Raw genomic sequence first — 24,312 nt, 5'->3', positions numbered from 1 at the left:
AAAGTTCATTTATAGTACGGCAGGTAATGTATTTGACAGTTTCATGGAAAAATAACAAATTTTCAAATTATAACTTATCATTCAAATTTTTCAAATCTTAAGCTGTAATAGATAACCACTGAATTATTAATTCTTAAGCTGCAAGAATAATATTCAAAACATAATACTGCCTGTATTACCCATTTCTTGCAGGGTGTAGAAATTTTGGGGGATACGATTTTTTTTAGTCATATATTTTTCAACTAATTTAGGTTTTTAAAAATTAAATTATATATGTATATATATATATATATAATTTTATTATAATCGGGACTGCTGTGTTTGAGCAACCTTTTTTGAAAGCGATAATATAATATTGAAGTTTTGAGCGGAGAGGAAAAAAAAACCCTCTTAGGAAAGGTTTTAAAATCTCATAAAGTTTAAAGCTAGTTCACATAATTTTATAGGGATTTAATAGTTAACTTTGAAAAAAACCTAAGTTCGTATAAATTTTCTCAAAAAAAGGAATGTTAAGGAAAGGTCAGGAAAATGCATAGTAGAGGCCAATTTTGCATTCATTATGTCGATAAAAGGCGGACTATATGCGCAACGGCTGCAAACAAAATGAGTCATGTCTGAATCCCTAAAAATTATGGTTTCTAATTCCCTGATCAATTTTTCTATGCTAGAAAATTATACATTATTTGAACTAATAACGGAATTAGGCTTCTTTATTTCGATGGGAAGCTTCAAAGGAGACTTTTGATTTTTATAACTTTTTCTTCTATATATATAATATAATAAATTATAGTATCTATATATATATATAATAGTTATATATATATAATAGTTATATATATAATATAATAAATTTTATTCCTCATCACGTTCTGCATCATTCATCAAAATATTTCACTCCATTATTCATCTGTTCATTCATCCATCGAAATTTTTAAAATTTTTATTTGCTTCAACCTCATATATGGCAATTAAAATCTTCCTCGGCATCAACGTCTCAAATTATAACAAGAGCGTCTTCTAAAGTTAAAAATAATTGCACATTTGGATTTCATATCTAACTTTTTTAAAATAACGGCCTAATTTTCCAGCAAAATAATAAAAATAAAATTATACACTTATACAATTATATAGAACAGAACGCAAGATCACATATGCAAATAATATTAGTGAACATATGTTTTAAAATTTAAAACATAACGCCTTTAAATATGCTTTTGTTTGATAATACGGATTAGGGCTGCATCTTTCATAAGTTTATTAGTCTTTAAATAATATTTAGTAATAATTTGCACAAACCTGCAAATTGTTCAAGATATGATTCACGTGCATATTTCCTCCCATATTGATATGATTTACGCACTGTGTTTCGGTCAAAGATGTGAGAGTAAAAGCAATATTTTCTGCATTTTGTATGTTAAAAATCAAATTAAATAAGAGAATTTTTACTTTATATATATAGTTTGGATGTTATCGATTCTAAACTTACCGAAGCAGAAAATGCAATTCGAAATCATTTTTCTCTGCATAACATTACAGCATAAGAAATTGCGAAAAAGCAACTTTGACGAGTAATTCAACTTTGACGACTTTAAAATATTATTAAAGGAAAAAACTGTAGACAGAAAAAGTCTAGAAGAGACTTTGAAAGTAGTCGAGACTATAGAAATGGATTTTCATTACAGAAATGACTTTTCTGCCATAGAATGTCTACAGAAATAAATAAATAAATAAAATAATTCAAATTCTTTCTCTGAAAGAATTTGAATTATTTTACTTATTTATTTACTTATTTACCATTTTCTATGTTAACATTTCTTCTTTCTTGATCTGATTCTTTCATTTATGTAAAACAAAGAGTTTGTTTTATCTGCCTTAAATTTTATTCTCCATTGTTGACGCCCTTAACGTTTTTAACAGGAAAGATAAAAAAAAACGAATTTGAAGTTTTCTTTATAAAACTGGTCTTAGTTTCAAAACATAATTAACTCACGCAAAACTCGACTTTTATTTATTTTTCATTTGCTATCATTCGCGTCAAATTATGCCAAATTCATTCAGTTCCCGTTCCTTTGAAGTTTTTTTGCTTTCTAGTATCTTGTAAATTAAACTTATAAATCTATCCTAGATGCATCAAGCAACGAAAACGTTAAACTTGTATTGTGGATGTGGGTAGGTGACAAAACAGATAGCAGACATGACAAATTAAAAAAGAGGTCGATTTAAATAAATTGCTAAATTATGATGCTTTATTCTAAAATGCAAACAGCACTGAATACCCATTTGAAATGCTGATTCCGATAATTCATTTTAAAACGCCAAATTTTAAAACGTGCCAAAATATAATTTCACGGATCTCTTAGAAAAGTTTGAATAAAAAACTCTAATGTTTTGCAGGTTAAAAATAAATCTACTTTTTAATTTACTTTTTAATGGCAAAAATTTTATAGGTTATAATTCAAAATGTTTTTTCTAAAAGTTTATAAAAGTTATTTAAAAATACAAATTTTAAAGTAAATCATAAAAAACAGGTGAATTTCATTTGGAATGAACCTAAATTTCGAAATATGAAAGGAAGAATCAAGTAAGTTTAATAAAAAAGATATATTAATAAATATATATCAAATTCAATTGACAATGAGGAGCTAAAATTTTGAGAGCTAATTTTTTAAAAACTACTGTATTTTTACCGAGCTTGGAAGTTTGGCATAATTTGAGTCGTAGAATCGTAATGTGGAAAAAGTTGGCATGCCATTTCAGAAAAAGTGCGTTTTTGAGTCAAAATACCTATATTAGAACAATGCTATATATTAATCTAATACCTATTCTAAGTCGCGCTTTCGAGACATGAAAACGAAAGTTGAATTTTGTCAATCGACCCAGTAACGGGATCTATAGAACTGTTCCTTTTTTTATTTGCGCAGTGTACATTTTAAAATAGGTTTTTTTATTAAGGTAATTTATAGGTAAAAATTATCATTCAGTAGTGTTTAAATAGAAAGTGGGTAAATAGAGCACAAAATTTTCTCATTAAAATGAAAGGCACGATTTTTTTTATTTGCGTATTTCAGAGAAATAATTTGTTCCTTATGAGCGTGCAGCTCAACGTTTTAACTCCTGGTAGAACATTATCTGCAGTTTTGCAAATAGCAAGAATTTCTTCAACTGCTTGCATTAATTTCCAGATTTTAACAAAAATGTCTGTATGAAATTCCTTCTTGCTTTTAGTTCTTACTCTGATAATGAAACGGCAAATTTTACCAAGAATAAATGATATTTGCCTCGATTACCACACTGCTATAAATAAATCATCAAAAAAGCAGTCCTGCATTTTTCCTGCTCAGTCTGGTTCAATAGAATATATAAATAAGGTGAGTTTTAAATAAGAACGAGAAATATAAATTTGGAAGACAGATTCGATAACATCATAGTGAAGTTTTCTGTTATTATCTGTCCTCAGCGTTAGTACCAACTTAGTGAGTTTTATCTGACTAAAGTTCATTTTCACAACCTTGAAACAGTGCCCAGCCTCAAAAAGTAGAACTACATTCTGTTAAATTGTCTGTCTGTGTAACTTTGAGGTAAATAATTCAAAATAAATCGTTAAGTGCCTTGTATTGTTGTATTTGCTCAATGTTTGGGTAATGACGGGCCGAGAATTCCAGAAGTTCAGATTTATTCAAACTGAGATTGTCCTTTTAATGTAACCTATAAACAGTTATTAATCGTTAACTCAAGAACTGTAATATAACGTATAGGCTTGATTTCAATCATGAAAGGGTTTTTTCAAATGATTCATCTCATTCTTAAACTTTTTACCACAGTTTTCCAATTTCTTGTAGGTGCATCTAGCAATATACAAGAAATCAACGCTTTAGTAACGTGATTTCATTTCTCTTTTTAGATTTCCTGATCAACCGTGCTTATTACAGAATTAGCGGATCAATGCATGTATATGTATGGTTTTTCATTTTAAATTTCGCGGATGATTAACACTGGATTAAGCTATTTTAAACGCATAAAGACTGAAAATAAGAAAGTAAAAATAACAAATTTGAAACATGATTAAAACTAAGTAAAATTATTGTAAACGTTATCGAAGATGTAGTTGAAACTCTGTCACAAAAGAAGTTGGCTGAAGAATAATAGTATATGGCTGAATTAATTTATGAATTTCACACTGTTTTACTAAAGAAAGCGATGAAATAAATCAAGTAAACGGACTTCTCTGAATTAATATTTAATGAACAGCGGGTGTTTTATAAAGTACTAAAGAAATTTTGTGAGATAAAGATTTTGCAAGTTTCGCTTTACTCATTACATTTAATGATGTCATAATGCCCTAATCAGTTCTTTGTTTAGTTCTTCTGGGAAGGTTTGTTATGCCAATAGTTTAAAGTTACCATCAACAAGTCATGGAATTCTGAGCAAAACCGAATAAAGAGAGTTCATTTATAGGAAGGTGTGCTTCCTCTTCTCTTTCGTTTTCCCTAATTCACTAAACTTCACATATGTATTTAATACATGATACAGGAATTTTCCTTTCAGCAAAACATAACAAAGTTGTTAATTATATTTATACAAAAAGTTCCTCTTGAATAATTACATGAATTGAATGAATACGTGTAGCTCAATAATTAATTTTAAAATTTATGTGTAAATGAGAAAAGGACCAGGTGTGGCGTGCTTTCCATAACTGCAGTTTGCACGGAATAGTTGATGGCGCAATACATAATCGCAGCATCTCTTGATAAATCTGTCCACGATATTAAGCAGGGAAATTTTTTTTCTTTTAAGTTTTTATATTTTTTGACTCATTTTTGTGCAATTCTTTTTCACTAACTTTTTTTATCTTGAAAAGTAATACTGAATTTGAAATTCGGATTTTTGTGATTAGTGAGCGATTCACGTCTGTACTACCATTTCAACTTTCGTTGACTCCCACTAGGATGAAAATTAGTAATATATAGGAATAGAGTACTTGGGATTAAGTGAGTGCTTTTGCTGGCCGTTCTACTTACATTTTCACTAATAAATATTATTATACGTTGACTTGAACCAGACTAATCGTGTTTGGTTGCATGATTTGAGGGCTTGGTCCAAACCTTACAGGTGCAATTTATCTTGTAAATTTTCCCATTTTAAAATACTTGTTTTAGTTAAAGTCTGTAATATGTTAAACCAGCAGTCAACAGAGCCTTGTGTTAAATTTCCAAAGTTGTAAGCTGAAGATTTGTTTAGAGGTTTAAAAACGAAAAACGAAAAAAAAAAAAAAAAAAAAAAAAGATTTGTTTAAAACCTTCTCCAGAGTTGCTGTTACTTAACGGAAACGTTTACGAGTGCCGATGTGTCACCTGACTCTCAACGGAGCCAGAATTTAGCATTAAATAGTAGGTTCCGTACAACTGTGCATACATGTTTACTCGATGTTAAAGTATTTCATGTATTTTAACATAAAGTACTTCTAGCCAATAACTTCTTTTCTAGCTTTATTTTTTATAAAATATCGGGCGTTTACTTGAAAACGGAAGTTCAGTTACTTTTTCTTTTTCTTTTTCAGTGATGTTATAAGTATTGCAGATGACTTGTAATTTCTATAAGTGCAATAGCATTCAACATAATAGATTATTTCTGTTTAATTAAATTCAGTTGATAACGCGTTTAAAAGTGCATTTCAGGGTACATTTTCCTTGAAAATTTGATCTTTGGATTTATAAATGGAAAATAAAGACAAATGGGCATATTTTTACAACTTCACGACATATAGCTTTTTACAAAGCGTTCAGAAAACGGTACGCTTACTCTGTATCCTTTTAACCGGAGAATTTCTTTCAAAATTGATGACACAAGGTTTTCTGTGGAGAAGACTGATTAATTGATTCTATTTTAGCTACATTTTGTGCCCCACCCAGGCTGCTGTGTAGCGAAAGATGGGCTGTAGGAATTCGAAAATTTAACAACATCAATAGAAAGTGAGTAACTGAGTATTTAATTACATGAAAAATAATCACATTCCAGGAGCATCTTTCTAATTAATCTTTAGCTAGTTATACCCCGTATTCATAACAGACTTAGAACTGTTGAGGAGTTTAATTGATAATGTTATTCCAAAAGGTAAAATTATGTCTAGGTAAGTTAGAAAGTTTTTTGAAGCAAATATTGTTAATTGTAAAGAAAAGGTAAAACTACTAATCAAAATGATGTTAGGATATATGATGTGCTGCTATGTAGTTTCACATTTATGTTTTATATGCTTACTATTAGATATTTTTTATTTATCTTGATATTTATTAAATGTCAAATATGACATCATCAGTAGTAATGTAGTGCTCTAACATAACATTTCTAATTACATTTCTAATTTAAATACTTAAAAATTTTTAAATGGCTACTTATCTAATTCAGTGTATAGAATTTTTCTATTTAATTCAATTCAGTTTAGGAATTTACTGAATAAAATTTAACTGTATAATGCATTTTAAAGTGTATTTTCATAGAAAATATGTTTTTAAAATTTATAAAATATCGTTTTTAGGAATATAGAGTTTGCTTTAGGATTTATAAAAGGAAAATGAAGACAAGTGGTAATATTTTTAGAGGTTCGTTCCGCATATTTTTTGCGAAGCTTTAAAGCATTAAGAAAACGGTAAAGCCTTGTTTTTAAAATATGTGACAAAAGCAAGCAATTATAATATTTAAATTAGTCAACACTCAACATTAGATTCGTATTAGTTATAGGAAAATTTCTTTGAATATTAACAAATTTTTGGTACAAATATCTTTTTTGAAATTATTTGTTTTTCTTAACATAATTAATAAAATTTGAACCTCTGAAAAGAGATAGTTGTCTATATATTGCATGATTTAGTGTAATTTGAAACTAATATAATTTTAAATATTTTTGAGGGTGGAATGTGTCGCGTAGATTCATGTATACGAAGTTTGGCACACAAAGATGGCAGCAGTCGTCCTGGTCGATATTAGTTAAACACACTCTTTTATAGATGACAAAACATTTTTTATTCAAACACAGCTAAATCTTTACATCTGTTCACCGTTAAATGCATATTTAGTGCCCTTTTATGTACCCTTATAACAATACATTTGATGAAAGAAAGATAAGTGGCGACATGTTAGAACATCAGCAAGAGAGAGTTAAAATAAGAATGTGGATAAAGTTTATGGTAACATTTATGCCTATTAGTTGTTTAGGTTTGGCTTTCAGATTTTAATATTACATTTGGCTGAAGCTTTATTAATGTTGTGTAAGAATCATATGATAGAGATTGATTTTGGTATTACGCATTTTGGAATTGATTTATATAAGCACGTTGCTATTTTTATAATAATAAAAGTTAAATAACCAAATTAAATAGGAAACGGAAGAGGCTATAACAAACTGAAATTAGTATTTTAGTTTACATATCCCTGTCAAAGATAAAAAGGCTTAGCGGCAGAAATGTTCTTTTAGCAAAAACGTGTTAAAGCGTTAGAAATTGGATATAAATATTATTGTGCAAAATATATTATTAGTGTCTCAAGTGGTCGCACTCTTGCAAATTAAGGCATTCTTCTAAAATGCCTAATATCCAAAAGTCATTTAGCAGTCTCTTCACTGAGAACATTGCCACAGGGAGGGTACGCCACAGGGAGAGATCGATTTTATACCCTCGAGAACGAGAAAGTTCCATCCCATTTGTGAGGAACAACGCCCCACAGGGAACTGATCAGAGGGCCTTTTACATCTCTTTCTCTACCACCAAACCTCTAGTGAAGATTGTAGACACGCCAGTATTTTAAGTACCCCTATGTCGCACAGACTCTATACACTTAAAAATCAACCAAGCCTTTCTTAGGATTATATCCTGGTTACAAGGACACAGCAGCTAGCAGCGCTACACTCAATATCGATCAGGAAGGCCCTATAAAAAAACAGAAAATATTTAATACAATTTAGAAGGTATCAAAACTTTGAAGGCGAACAAATTTTACTAAATTATCTCAGATGAATTATCGTTGCAGGACCCTAAATTAGTGTAATAGTGCAAATACGGAATAATTTAAAACCTAACAATAATTGTCTATAAAAGAACATTAAAATTATACTAATGCTCTACATAAACCAATAATAAAAACAAAGTAATTGAAAAGACTGCAAACGCCACAAAAATAACACTTAGTTACGTATAATTTTCATGTCTAGTCAGAGAGAAAAGGCTACCTGTCCAGGTTCTTATAATGAATTCCTTTCAACTTAAACATTAAAGCCGAAAATATCACTTAAGTACATCCCTTCAATTCAACTGCCAATACCATAGTTTACAAAATTAAAATCAAAACTTTATTGGAGTGAAGAATATTTAATTAAACATACCAGTCACGCTTTCTAATTTCAAATAGCAATAAGGGTGAAACCAAATTGCTTTCTTCTTTCTTTTTTGTAAGAACATAATCTGCATAATTTTAAACAAAAGAATACCTTGAAAATCTACAAGCGATAAGAAACAGCATTAGTTAAAAATGTAAATGCTGCGATACTGTGGTATTATTCTGGGCATCTACTACCACGTTACTACTTCCCAGCTATTCAAAATATTACATTACGAGCCTCAGAATGTAATTAGCCTTAGAGAATTCCCCTGAAGGGGAGAAAGCTTTATTTACAAGAGAGAAAAGATAAGATACATTACTTCAGTAAATTGTAATAAAGTAAATCTTACATACTCATTACTAAAGAAATGCTTAATATAAGGCATTAAAATACCGATTTAAAATAATAATAATAATAATAATAATTAGCATATGCAAATGTTGTAAATAATAAAAGATTGACTCTATTACTGAAGAAAGATTATTATATATTTGCGAAGCTTAACAGAAGTACGAATTTACCTACCAGAACGAATTTAAAGCAGCTTTTCTGCAAGTCTGTCCAGGTCCTTCTAAATAAATTAGATAAATGGCAGCGGATTTCTCATTCAACAGCTGGGAATTAAAGCTCCTTTTCTGAATAATCAAAATGTTAGCTTTAACTTTTTTGTAAGAGTAAAGGTGATGATTATGAAAAACAGTACAGTTTCTATCTAGTTACCTTTTGTAATTTATTATGAACTTCCTCTGTTTGTTAAACACAAGATAACAGCTTTGGTTTTGCGTTTTGAGGCAATACCGAAATGACTATTCAAATATGAAGTGAATCTGAGGAGTAATCACTGAATTTATAATTTGAGTTAAAAGATAAGGAAATATACCAGCAAAATACTTCATTTTTCGCTCAGAGCCTAATTATTAAAATCCTAAAGGCAAACATATTCATCATAGTTTAGTTTCCTGGAAGAATGAACAACTGCATAGGCATTTTAGTGGTTTTCTTGGCTGTAACTTAAGTTTGTACAGAATTTTATAGCGAAATTACGAAAGAGACTCGCTTTTTAAAAGAAGTATCTCTAGTGTGCCTCGTCATAATTAATTACTTAGCATATTTTCTGCTGAGGCAAAGGATTCCCTTATGCTTGTGTAGTAATGACGCCAAACGTGTAAAATTACAAATTGTAAAATATTCGGATGCTGGAAATTATAAAATATTAGAGTTAATTATAAATTAAGTTGTGCCTGCGTTATGTCCGCAATAGCCAAATGATTAAAGATGGGCTATTTAATTAACACCCTACTGCAATTCCCAACGAAACTAATTGCGTTCATATGTGAATCAATTTTTATTTTCAGCTGGTAATTGTAGCAACTGGTACTCACCATAAGATTGAAAAAAAAAGCTACTAATCATACATCAGGCTGTGTGATAGCTACCTGCTAATCATGCATCACGCAGAAAGGATCTTCAAAATTCATCGCTTTGAATAGTAATGCAGGTAACAAATGTCTATCTGGGATGCACTGTCAAGAATAATGTTCTTTCCGCAACTTGACGGAGAAATTTCAACTAGAACTTACCATAGATAATGACCAAATATTTTTGGTTTATCATTCCTCACAGTCACAAGAAAGTCAATCTCCATCCTCGTGCCTCGATATAAAAACGAAATGGTTCTAAAAAAATGATTTAAAAAAAACGATATGGTTCCCTCATTCTTCAAGACTCGTAGAAAAGTTTATCGTCCACGGTAAAGTTTTAAACAGTCCCAATTGCAGTTTCATGAAGAATGGATTTATATATGATATCAATTTTCGTTCTCAGTGCAACATCTTCGCACGAAACAAAGGCTACGAAAAATTGAAGAACTTTCTTATGAGACCGCTATGTACGACAAACGAAGAAAATATAGACCCCTCTCTCCTACCTCGCCAGTTAAAAGGGGGAAACGGTTACACAAGATATTTATACCAACCATCGCTGCCATGAAGTAGAATAAATAATCGAAGTAAAAACGTCAGGCTTGCTCTCACACCTTATATTACTGAAGAGAGCCTTTACTTCTCGTTACAGTTTACAATATTTTCTTAAGCTCATGTTTATATCCCAAATTTTTTACGGTTTATTTTGATATTTAAATAATATAAACTTTTATTTAAATAATATAAATTTTTACAGTTTGTTTTTTTAGAAGAAAATCATGGTTTTTCTTTGCTGAATTTGAAAGATCTAACAATGCTATTTAATTTAAGATACAAAGTTTCAGCTATTTCAAATGAATGTCCATAAATTCTACGTGTTAATATGATTTTTTCAGTTCCAACTAAAATAAAATGGAAAACAAGCACAAATAAACAACTTAAAATAAAAGCGTTTTGTGAATGCCGTTAGAGATGCATATGAGAATACAAATTTACTACAAGTTTTTATGGAAAACGTTAGAGAAGTAGAAATTTACAGAAAATAAGTAAATATCTTCCGTGTAATGATGAAAATATTCGAAGATGTAATTTTAATCCCTCCGGATGACTTCAGGAATGATACTGCAATTTTAAATCCTCATTCATTTGAATACCAACTCGAAAACGCCCTCCAGATCCATAACTTGTATCGCTGACGATTACATTTCGTTTCAGATAAAATAAAAGGCTAGAATTTTCGAATGCCGTTTATTATTAACACCTGATCGATTGAGAAACTTTTGACTCCAAATGAAACGCTTCTAGAGGAATGCAGTAGGAAATTCCATTTAATCAAAATCGCTCAATGTAGAGGCTAAAAGCTAGCACTTCATTAGTTTCATTTTTACGCGATCACGTTCATGGTATTTAGGTTCAATAAAAGGTTCAAATGTCAGTCTATTTCTCGCACACAAGCTAATTCAAATTCTTTCAGTCGGATGCTTATGTGAGAATCATTAACTATCCTGCTTTATTAGTGTCAATAAAAGCCTTAAGCCGGAGGAGTAGATATACTTCCCTTCATTGGACATCTTTCTTACCTCTGTAACTTTTATTTCATTTGCTGCGGCTAAATGCCTAAGTCCCTTCGGTAAAGCCTATTAATCTCAGTTTATGAAAGGTTCGTGAAGAAATTTAGTTTGAAACCCATTAGTGTACAATTTGAATTAAGTGAGCGGCCTTGATGAATACTTTTGCATCAAGATAACTTGAGTCTTAGTTTCTCCTACTAAGAACTAAACTACAAGGCATTAGCTATGTATTTTCATCTCATTTCAGTATGCATCTAAGATTTTTGCAAGAGATCAGTTCAAACCTTTTTCACTGATATCTAGAACATTATCTGATTACAAAATTTTGACATGTATATCCCTAAAATAAAAAAATATATATTTACCTCTGCTTAATCTTGAATCTCTAAATAGATTTGGCTTTTATAAGAGATGAAAGGCTAGTTAATCTGATTCTATTTTTAAATTAAGTATAAAAAGTAGAGTATATAAAAATTATACCATGTTTTGTATGCAAATTTAAATATAATTAGGAATAAACAACAAAAATTAGAAACGAATGTACAGATTATATGGTTATACATGTTCGGCAATGCTAATTTAGTCCTATAACCCTAACAGACGTGAAGTGAGTTGTCGCTGTGTCTGAGATTAACGCCAAATCTTAGAAAGGTTATAAAAGCAGTCTTTTTAGTTAAACACAACTTTAAAGTAAAAGCACGTTTTCGTGCTACATTGACCACAGCTTGTGGAAATGCCATTAAAATAAGGACAATCAACGAATTCCAATATTGAACAGTAGTTAACGATTACACAGTTAAATACTAAGCTAAAAACTAGCTCAATAAATTCCGGCTACTCATATTTCGGTGGCGAAAAACAAAGTCGAATAATTACAGCTGCAAGAGTTTTCAGAAACTAACCACGTAATGCAGAAACGCCAAAAACCGTCTCTCTTAGGATCCAAAACCCTCAGGTTAAAGATATATGATTAATTTGCATTCTGATGAGGAATACGGAAAAGGGGGAATTTATAGTAAAAAAATCGAAATCATAATAACTAGTTAACGTAAAATAATAACATTACAAGATCTTTAACATCAAATAGCATACATGTGTAAAACGTAATTTATTTGTGGCATAGTAAATTTTATTTTAGGGATGACAATGTGATATCTTATATAGCTTATTCCAGCTTGGCAAATATGGATGATTTGTTTAACAAGAGGGCTGTCGGAGTTCGATCCTAGTTTTGATCAAAGGTTTCCAAGGGAACAGAATCTGAGGGTTTAATACCCCTTTTCTCTTGCCAGTAACCCTCTAGAAAGGAAATTTTTAGAAATTAAGAAAAGTCTTCTCTTCGGTGTTGAAAGCATTCGAAAGAGGTAAGTTTTAATTCTTGAGAAGACTCTGCATCTTTAAGTCCTCGCTTCGTACCATTCATTAAATGGTAATTCGAAATCGTCTACCAGATCCATGGCTTGTATCTAATTGTTGTACCTGACGGTTGCTGTTCATTTCGTTTTATTCCGACAGATTTTTAAGTCCTCCCGTGCTGCAAAACCTTATGTAGTTATGAAAGGTCGTCGCGTCCAAAGAAAATTTGATGTTGTCTAGTAAGCAGAAGGTTATGCTGAGAATAGCTTACATCTGTAAAGGTATCGTCATTAGTCATGGGTCAAAAGCATTATATTACCAAATGGCTACGTGGCGCAAACGTCCAAGTTTCCTGGAGAATCGCACTACATCTTGAGCGAAAATGCAAGTTATTATGTGTTAGGAGCAATGACCGACTTGTAACAATGATAGAAGTTGTGGTCTTAAAACATCTTCCATACTTCTCGGACACGGGCCCTTTTGATTAAGAGCAGTTTCCACAGTTAAAAGAACCTCTTAGTTACATCATGTTTCCTGATATTCCATCAGTGTTGCGTGCAATAATGCCTTTCATCATCTTACTCAATAAAATACCTCACTAATGGTATCCGATGGCTCCCACAAATTTGAAAAGTGTGAAAAGTGACAAACCTCACTGGTGGTTACATTGAAAGAAGATAATACAGTTCAATAAAATGTTAATAATGTGTTGCTAGTACTTCATTCATCAGAATCATGCAAAGCATGCGAGGGCTGCCTACTTCTTTCAAGATGAACGTCCTAAAAGAGGTTGGCTTTTACTTGAGTTACGTATAGAGCTGACTGTGAAACTGCTATTCAGCGAAACCATTTATCAGCTAAGAAGTGTTTATGGAACACGCTATCCGGGAATTCAGAGATCTTATCCAGGATGCCACTTAGACGTCAGGTTTTAATTCTTGAACGTTTGAAAGATTGAGCAAATATATACCATACATGAAATGCTCTATGAAATTCTTTATCATATTTTCACGTTACATTATCGTAAACATCGTTAAAGAAATATTAAATACAATTAAATGTGAAATGTTAATGACTTTATTCCAGTAAATTTGAGAAACTACGTCACTAAATTTTATTTCTTTCTAACCGTGGTGATGAAGATGATAAAGATAAGGACTTGCCTTACAATCTTAAAAAACGTTTATATTCTTATGAAAATAGAAAGTTTCAAATATATTTTATGCCCTTCTCCAGATCTTCTTCCTGTACCTTTTTAATGCATTTGTAAAACGTAATCTTAAAACATCATTTTATAAACTTTTGTTTCATTAGTTATACTTAAGCCTCGAACTAAATTGTACTTGCAGGAGCTGAAATAAAATGCAACCGAAATTGTATAAATACATTAAGGATCTCTACTTCAAAAAAGAATAAAAAAATTAAACACCCAAGAAATTTGTGAAACAATTTTATTTTTTCATTTAGTGTAAAAACTCGATTAAATACTATACTTTACAGTTTCTAACTTTTAATTATCCATCAGTTGTCAAACAGGAACTTTCCACTGAGTTTATGATAATGGCTCTTACTATTCAAAAAGAGGATTTCTTCCGCCCTACTTAATCCTATACTTCTAAACAGAATAAGAGAATATCATTAATCTTTAATGCCTTGTTTTAACGTTTATAATTTGATGGAAAAGCAAGGAAAGCAATATTTAATTTCAGATTTAAAAATTCTTTATTATGCTGCTTAAAACTTAGGTCCGGTGGATCAATTCTGACAGCTCAAAACTCGTCAGTTATAATGAATGGTGAGATTTAAAATTTTAGCAGTTACTATAAAAGTTTAAAAAGGTCTGATTAATCTATTCCTTTTATCCAATGAAAATGGATTAAAACGCTAGCTAATACTATACAACAAAATAACTAGTAACATTAATTTTCAAAGCATCTGATGGAAGAACAAGCAGCAGTTGTAGTAAAAGCACAAATTCAAACTTTACCCTATTTAAACTTGGCAGGCGGAAATGAAGACTCCACGCTATCAGTTACAAAAAAAATCACTTGCCAAAATAAACCTTCGAAAGTATGCCAATTTAGATATAATTATTAGCTATGTTTATCAGAAGTATGAAACGGAGTCGAATAAATGCATTTTTTATCTATTTAAACATATATTGCTGTGAAAGACCGAAAGTTGGAGAATGTCGACATTCACCGGTGAATGTCAACATTCACATAGTCACTTGGTGTATGTCCAAAATATTTGTCAAATATTTTTATTTCTGATTTCCCCCGTCAAATATCTACATTCACCATGCACTAATGGTGAATGTTGAATATGTCGGAGATATGCATTTTGTTTTCCGTATTTCAGGCGTGATAAAACTTCACAAAGGTGATGTTAACTTCTTCGCCTGTCATACTAAGAGGAGTAACTAATCCCGGTGAGGAGAGTTGTTCTTTAACTCTGTGCGGGTGTTTTCACTCTGGGACATGTAGCTTTAGATTCTAACGTGAAAGGGGCTACTTGATATTACTTGCCTTCTTAATAATGTCAGCAGTTGTGCTTGGATAAATGTTAAACATTTCGTTTTAAATTAAGCCCATAAAGAACTTTTTTGCTTTTTTACTTTTGCATTTACACCGTATATGTCAAAATACGAAAACGCTTAAGTAACAGCAAGTGTAAATAATTTTTTTAACTTAAACAGTACATTCTAAATGAGAAAAGAAAATAATACAAAAAAACTTAATTATGTGATTGAAATCTTTTTTACTGCAACAACTTAACTTACATAACATTTTGAATTTCACAAGAATCTCTTGCTTTTGCAACTGCATTTAGTTGCGGAACACTTCCTTTCGCAATGACAGTGTATATAGCCTTGCCCTCCACTTTTCGAATTAGCTGCAGCTGCTTCTCTCAGCGACAATTCTTGAGAAGAAATTTCAGCTATGGAAAGTGAATTTTCTTTACAAATTACGAATTGATTACGGGCATAAAGCTGCTTGAAGGTGCCAGTTTTATTTGCTAGTTTATAAAAATCGGAGTCTTCTCTTCCAACAACAACTGCAGACACATTTCGGCCATCACTACGACCACGGTCGACATCACGGACTTGTATTCGTACGGTATCACCAGTTTGAGCAGGAAGAAATTTTTTTTTTGAGGTTCGTAATATTTTCGTTGCTTGCAGAAGAAGATTCTCTTTCGCGGCCGATATTTTTTGGAAATAAACTCGTGTTCAGTTAGGGCTTGATATGAAGAAGTAGTAGGTTGCAGGTCCTCTTTCATATATATTTTGGAACATGCCACTGCTCAAATTTTCTTCAAAAGTATTAACAGTTTCTTCAAGCTGTTCTTCTGTTTCAAAAGTATTAGCAGTTTCTTTGAATTGTTCTTCGGTTTTAATATTTTCGATTTGTTCGCCAGGAAAAAAAGACGATGCTATGCCTCTTCTTGGTTTAATGCCAAATATGGCTTCATAAGGACTTTCGCGTATTCCTTCGTGATATGTAGTGTTCTTGGCAAATTGAAGAAAAACCAAACCATCTGACCATTTAGTTGTATCGTTATCGTTCATCCATGCAGTTAACATATTATGTATATCCTGATTAGCCCTTTCAACTGAGCCTTGTGTTTGACTATGACGAGGCTTTCCATGAACTATCTTATCATCGTTCCACATAGCGCATAGTTCAGATATGACTTGATTTCAGAATTCCCTACCTAGCTGAATGCAATGTAGCTGGAGCACCAAACGTTAAAATCAATATTAGAAGAAGATGATACGCTACTTCTTCAGCTGTCTTAGGTTTCAGCGGTCGTAGCTGGACAAACTTAGTTAAGTGATCTTGATGCACCATTATGAGTTTATATTCGCCATTACTGTGTCACTTCACGTCTATAAGATCAACTTGACATCTTAAGTTTAACTCAGAACTGATCATTGGCTTCACAACAATAACTTTCTTAGGTACACTGTGCTTCATTTGATATTGTTTATGTAAATTTAAATACAGCATTACAACTTCATATGTAATACTTCTGTATTTACCTTGTAAATCTTTAAGCATACGTGTTCTTCCTCCGTGGCCTAGTCTAGTGTGAGTTTCAAATAGTATGCTTAACAATTCATCATTAGTAACATAATATTGGATATTCGTTTCTACTGGTTTTAAGGGTAAAATTAATTTTTCTTCATCATTAATTTTTAAAACGTCAAAACGTTTTAATACTCTATAAGCCAAAGGTGTGCTGCACTTAGTTTTTGCAGAAATCACTTCAGAAAGTATTTTAGAGTACTTTTCTTGTGAAAAATAAATACAATTGCCTTCTCGTATACTCACAATTAATGCATTTAACTTTTCAAAGAAAAGTTCACGATTCACTGCAGTAGCCATTCAATATAAATTAGGGTATCGGATAAAAAAAAAACAAAATTTAAGAAAACGTTGAGCGTGCCATCAAACCTTGCATAAGTGTTTCAGAGTATAAGAAATACATGCCACATAACTTCAATCGTAGCGGAACAAAGGATTTGGCGACAGACTGTTGCCCCTCTGTTGACCTCGTTTTCTCTCTTCGATCTCCACCACAGTATATCTGTTATTGTCGACATACATCGTGATGGCCCGAATGTACAAGAATATAATGAAATATTCGTTCTTTCACAGACGTATTTGGTACGTGTTGACATTCACCGATGAATGTCGACATTCTCCAATTCCGGTCATTCACAGTAATACATATCTGTTCTGAATAAGAGAGCAGCATATGAAAACCGCTATAGAATTCTTTTATTTATTTTTTTCCCTTACAGTGATGGCATTTACTACGGATCCTGGATGCACATTGGGGGAGTTTCACAGATGTCTCCAATCATTGATGTCTGTAACGCAAAGCAACGACTTGGCTTTCCCTGCAACTCGTCTCCAACTGCTGGCTGTTTGCAGGTATCACTATCAGAATATTTAAAGCAATATTTATCACTGAGCGTACCTTAAAATACTCGTAATGCATGCATTTTATCAATTAAAATATGTTTTCCTCTACGTTAGTACGAATGAACCCATTCATGGGCTAACGAGCTGGCGTAGCAAACGAACGTTACAATTATAGGTGGTTAACACATTATACTAACTAAATAAATTATAGAGGGTTTTTGGCTTTATTTTAATTATTCTCTGCTAAACATTAACTATCTTTTCTATAACGAGGGGTGACACTATTTTGTCTCATAAAATGCGTTAATCCGTAGTTAATTTAAAACCTGCAGTCTGTTCGTCGAACTTACATACCATTCAGCTTCAGCAAGCTGCCTCCTCAAGTATTTCTAGCTTATAGTTTTCTTTACATATTGACAGTTGATTAAAAATAATTAATAAAAACAGGCATTAATCTCAGTTAAACAAATTATTCTAAGTTAGACAGAATTTGAATGTAATTTAATGAAACAAAAATATGATGGGTTTGCGAGGCAATCCGTTTACTCACAGTTTCATGTTGAAAACTACATTTGTAAAAATGTCACTAACAATTTAAAAAAAAGCAAAGGTTTTCTTCTTGATATTACTTTAAAATGCATACAACATTTTTAGAAAGTTAATGCTAACTCACATGTTCAGAAATTTTTAACACTCAACTAAAACTGTTTCTGGTACATGAATAATTCAAGTGAAACAACCGTCATGCTTACGTTTTCTTAATATCGCTTTTCAGATTGGAATTATCGTCACAGTCTTTATAAGCAATGAGATGTTTTAAAGAAAAGAAAGTAAAACAAAAAATGAAGGAGGAAGGACACAACGAGCAATTTCAAATATGTCTTCTGAATTTTACTTGTCTTTTCTGTAAATGTTTAAGGATGTGAAGATATAAATCCGTTTATATCGAGTCATATTTTATTTAATAAATATGATATGATCGAAGAAAACAAAATTAAAGTGAAATGTCTTGACATTCCCTGAATAGTGGAATTTACTTTCTGCTGAAAAATATTCGTGAGATGTCAGCTTTGGTCTATACTGAAAATCGTATAAGTTAGTGCTTCCCGATCGATGTGTCGCTAAAAATTTAACAGCTAATTCCTCATTGTGGGGCGATGGTAGCGGAGGATTGCGTTGCCGATCGAGACCCGGATCATCTCCCTTTTACTCGTATTAACTACAAGAGAGTTGTAACCAGAAAAATCCAACTTTCGCTCTTAGGCCAGTCGCGTTAGTTTTACGTTGAAGTGCAATCGCACCGTACAGGTTGAAAAGGGTTTGGAATGAAAAACAGGCTCAGTAGATAGATGATGCATGTGCAGATATCATGCGACATGCGACATGCGACGGGGGACGTGGGCACCACCCCTTTACCGTCGGTTAATTGGTGTAGCGCCACGTCCACCAATATCTAGAGTTGAACCTTGAGTCTTTCAAAAGAGCAATTACATGGCCATACAAGGGCTGTTAATATTTAGTATTACATTCTTGTTTGCTGGTTAACATATTCTATGGATAACGTGATTTACAGAGTTACATACTGACTTTGTCTCTCATTTCCGGCATACAATGCATATGCATTACCTGAATTACATTAATCTTACATTGCGTTGGATTACTTTTGTGTACAGTTACAGTTTTTAGCTGTACATTTCAATAAATATACCTACATTACTTGTAGATTGCATATAAATACAGTTTGCATGTACAGTTACATATGCCAATATTACATGTGCCTTGCGTTACATTATTTTTATATACATACATAGTCAGGCACGCCTGCTTCACATATTACTTAATTTTACCTACACTGCTTAAACTTAGGTTACATATACTTGCAGTTGCATATAGATACATGCAGATACATTCTGATTAATTTTTTAGATACAAATATTTACAAACATAATAGTCTTACAGGTTACTTACATTACATGTTATATGGGTACTTATTGCATAATTTTCCAGTACATGAAATAGACATTCCAATACATACATTGCTTTACGTTAGACATCCTATATCCCTTATTCATAATACAAAACATATATGTTACCCATGCATTTTTATAAGACATTTCTGCATTTATATTGCATTACTTTAAATTGCATAACTTACTTATACATAGCTTACTGATACACAAAAATATTTACATATATTACACTCCCTTACATTACTTTGCTTACAGATATATGCACTTTCATACATTCGTTATGCCTACATTATATATCGGTTCATTATATATGGTCTTACGGTATAATTTGCCGAAATTTATTTACACAGTACATGCACATTGTTAAATGCAACTGACTTTCCAGGTATCAATACAGGCAATCTTTATACTGTGAGTTTCTAGTCTACATTATAGTTTCTTACAATTCACTTGAATGACAGTTTTCCTACATTGCAATACATGTCCTTTTTAAAATGCTTAAGTTGTTTTTACATGCTGGGTTGTTCTATGGCTGACACAAGTCTGTATCTAAGTCGGACAGTCTGTCCATCAACTGTACCAGCTTTTTAATAAAGTGCCGCTGTTTTATCATATATTTACAGAACGGCTGGCGATTTGTTTCAGGGAGATTGATATGCAGTCCTTCTGTTAATGGGCATGACGTTAGATAGTGCTCTGGTGAGCCTGAGTCGCCGCATGCACATTGACTTGTGTGACTTATGCCACGCTTGAAGAAATATTCCGGGTAGGGCCCATGCCCGGAAATGAACCTTACCAACTGTGCGTTCGCTACATTTCGGCTAGTGTCCACATAGCCGATGAAGTAGTGGGTCCTTCTCCCTGTGGTGCTTTGGTCCCATTCGTTCTGCCACATGCCAGTAGCCCTTAGGCGTAGTGTCTTCTTTAAATACGAATGCGGCCATGGGATGATAATTGGTGCATCAGGCGGGTCAGTTGTTGCCTCTTTGGCGAGTTGGTCGGCAAGTTCATTGCCATAGTGGCCAACATGAGCCTTTATCCACTCTAATTTTGTGCGGTACTGGGGGTTACTTCTAAGATCTCTCTGGATTCCCTGTATAATCTCCGAGGGATGATCTGCATTCCAAATGGCATATAACGATGATAAGCTGTCCGTTTTAATGGTGACATGGCTATGCTGGTGCGAGTGCAGGTAGCGAATCGCTTGTGCAATTGCCACTGCTTCGCTTTGAACGACACTGTTATGTTGTCTTAACTGTCGCTTCCATTTCTCGATTGCGTTGTCTTGTTTCGTGGCGACATAGGCGCATCCCACTCTTTCGTCCAATCTAGACCCGTCTGTATAGATGGTCATTTCCCTTGAGTGATGAGTTGCAGTGGGATTAATTGAGATAAGTATCCCTTTGCCTTTCTCTGCCGGGTGGACGTCAAGAGGGCAGAAGTTTGTTTCGTACTCATCCGGGTAGTATGTTTCATCATCAAAAGTAACTGCCTTCTTAAGTTGCAAAATGTGTTGGCGTGCTGCCTCCTCCTCAACCCGGATGTGCAGGGGAAGGAGACCAGCAAGTACGTTAATGGCATCGGTAGAGGTGGTGCGGTAGGCCCGTGTGATTCCCAATGCGAATGGTCGTTGTATGCTGTTAAGATGTCTGACCTTCCTTCCTTGCATTGGGTAGGCCCATACTGCGGCAGCATACGTCACTATCTTCTCGATGACTGTCGTGTACAATACCTTTTGAATATGGGGGTTAAGCCCCCATTTGTGACCATAAAAGAGTTTCATTTGTTTGGTTATGGCTGCCGTCCGGAGTTTGAGATCCTGCACGTGAGGGATCCAGGTCATCTTATGATCTGTGCAGATATCAGCAACATGACCTCGGCGGGTACATCAGGACACGCAAAATGCGAAGAGTCACCGAACACAGGGCAAGGCAACTTAAAATAAGGAAGGCGCATTAACAGGCATTCGTCTGCAAGTGAAAGGGAGAATATACATGTTTATCTCTGTATAAGAACACTTACCTGAAACTAATATCTAATTCCAATGTTTGTATAAAGCAAAAATATCTGAAAGAAAGATCTTATTAATTGAATCCCTGGCATGAAATAGACAAAATTAATCAAGTTAATAAAAAGCGTTCTTTTATTGTGTGTATTGAAATTGTTTATGCTTGCGAATTACGTAGTGAAACTGTTGATGCTTGAGAAATACGTCGTGAAATTGTTTATGTTTGTGATGTGTGTCGTGACGTGAAAAAGACTGGGAAGCACTGCTCTAAGTGAGTGCCTCCCTTTTATGTTTCATTTAGGTAAGCTGCGAAAGCACCAATACGGGCAGCATGTTCCCCTGTTAGAAGCAGAATCTGTAGCAAAATTGCATGTTTTAAATGTTTGCTCCATTCATCTGCTTATAAGCTCTTTTTAGGTCCAACAAAAAACATCTAGAATCGTGAAAATGATTTAAAATCTTTATTGATATTCTGAAGCATTAATTGATTGGAAATGTTCTGAAACGCTCAATAATACTAGGTATTTATTCACAATCTTTACGTTATTCCTTTCATTTGAATTCAGCATTGTAGCAGCTCCAGTGTAAAATCAAATTAAATATTTATCTAAACTTACAGCAAACCTTACATCGGTAACCTTTGGGTTGAAGTGACACTCGGCCAGTGGGCCATCGATGACCTTGATGGGCACCTAATGGGGACTGTGAATAACAATTAGGGAGTCACCAACTTCATACCTTCAAAAACTTTCATTTTATTTTCTTGCACTTTTAGAAACTGCAGTCATTGTTAGGCCATTTAAAACAAACCGAGTCAAAATATTTGAATTAAAATCTTCAAAATTTTTAAATAGAGCAAGTAGTTCCGAAAAGAAATTACCAAGGGAGATATTTAAATAATGAGTCATGTTTGTTTAAGGAAGTATACGCAGCTGCTTCATAAATGTTTCTCTCTCGCATTGCTACATCTTTTATTGTTAGGTCTATATCTATTTTTTATGGATTCTTCTATGAGCAGGATTCGCGCAACTCAACTTTTAGGTTTGAGTCAATTTTGTTGCGGTAAAACTCTGAGTGAAAAGTTTCGCCTTACACATGTCATAGTGCATACATTGATAATTTCTTAAGGGAATGCCATTAAAAAACACTGCATTGTCATAGACGTTTAGCAAAATTCAGCATGGGAGATATTTTATCAAAAACATGCGCCTACGGAGTAATTTACGCATCATTTTGGGCAGTTATATGACAATTATAGATATGTTAGATTCCTGACAAGTATAATTAACATTCCGTTCGTAAATGTTTTGATAACTGGCCATCAAATCGAATATCCTTGCAATTGCTTTCTTTTTTATTCAATGACAAACCTAAATTTTTAGAATAATTTTTCCTTTTTTATCAATATTTATTATAGTAATTTGTTATTTTCTGCTATTACTGCTAATGGTTTCGCGCAGACCTGACTTCTGCTCAGGGGTACGCGTATCACAGGTTAGGAAATTGCTGATTTAGTATATGTGATGTAAATTTCTTAGGATGATCTAACCATGCAATTGCAAATACCAACAGTAACAGTTTTCCTAATTTCATAAGATGAAATATTTCAGAATTACGTATCTTTATATTCATATCTATTTAGAAAAAAGAAGCAAAAAAAAATATTTTCTCAAAAGTTTTACTTGTCTTTGTTATTGCATCTTGTTGCAAATATAATAATATAGTATCATAATTTCTAGACAACAAAACTGTGGAAATGTTTAAAGGATATATTAAAAATAAATGCAGTTTTTTACTTCTTGTAAGGGTTCTCTTAGCAAGAAATAGTACGAAGGGAATTGCTTAGAATGAGATTGCTCACTTTCGTTTTTGGAGCTGTGTCGCTGTTACATAAATTAGAATTACATTTTGAGTGGCCGTATGAAAGACAACAATGAAAGTAAACACATATCCTCGCTATACTATCAGTCAAAATGAACTCTGCTAGCAACGAGCAATACGCAACTCTGGAATTATACTTCGGCCTAAAAGAAAAGGTTGCAATTTTAATGAATTAATTTGACTACACAACAGTCTTGCTTATGATCGTATGAAGGAATGTGGAATAAAATGTTCGTGCATATGCAATATCTAAGTTGATGAAAACGAAATATCCCTACTTTGTTAACGTCAACCACGCTTTATTGATTAATATATAAAATGCTAGATCAATAGAGGTAAAATATTTTGAGTATTGTCTTACATGTACTACTTATAAGTAAAACAATTTTGTTTAAAACTGATATATGTAAATTAAAGGATAATGTATAAACAGTATAAAATTTACTTAAATTTTTTTTTTCAAATTGATGATTACTTTTATATAAATTTAAAAATTATCAAAATTTCTTATAATGAATCAGTTTCTGAAACATGATTATGAAAGATAATTTAAAAAGAATATTTTTCAAATATAATTCTATTTAGTCGCGATATTGCAGAAAGACTTGTTAGGAATGTATCCACTATGCATTCGCGTTGGCAACAGTGGTCATGGCAGAGATTAACGATTTTCAAAATTTAATGCTGAGTGGATTGTTTGAATTATGTGTTTGGTTAGTTCATGGTTAGTTATAAGATTAAGGTAAAGCATTTAAGGGCTGTCTGCCTAACGGAAGGGTTGCCTTCACGGAGGATTTTCCAAA

The 24,312-nt window shown here is 32.6% G+C and overlaps 1 protein-coding gene across 1 annotated transcript in view; it reads left to right on the top strand.

Moving 5' to 3' along the window:
- The window catches only part of LOC118198024 (uncharacterized), a 286,163-nt gene that overhangs the window by 32,879 nt on the left and 228,972 nt on the right, over positions 1 to 24,312 (top strand). The window contains exon 2 of the mRNA XM_085807216.1: positions 17,527 to 17,659. Within this exon, the coding sequence (XP_085663342.1) occupies positions 17,527 to 17,659 (133 nt within the window). The remainder of the gene's footprint in view (positions 1 to 17,526; positions 17,660 to 24,312) is intronic.

This window comes from Stegodyphus dumicola, chromosome X1, assembly GCF_044657685.1.
Source record: "Stegodyphus dumicola isolate Sdum_Otavi_A_Nest chromosome X1, ASM4465768v1".
In the NCBI taxonomy this organism is placed as follows: Eukaryota; Metazoa; Arthropoda; class Arachnida; order Araneae; family Eresidae; genus Stegodyphus; species Stegodyphus dumicola.
The sequence above is the reverse complement of the archived record's forward strand: the minus strand, read 5'-3'. Positions and strand labels throughout refer to the sequence as shown.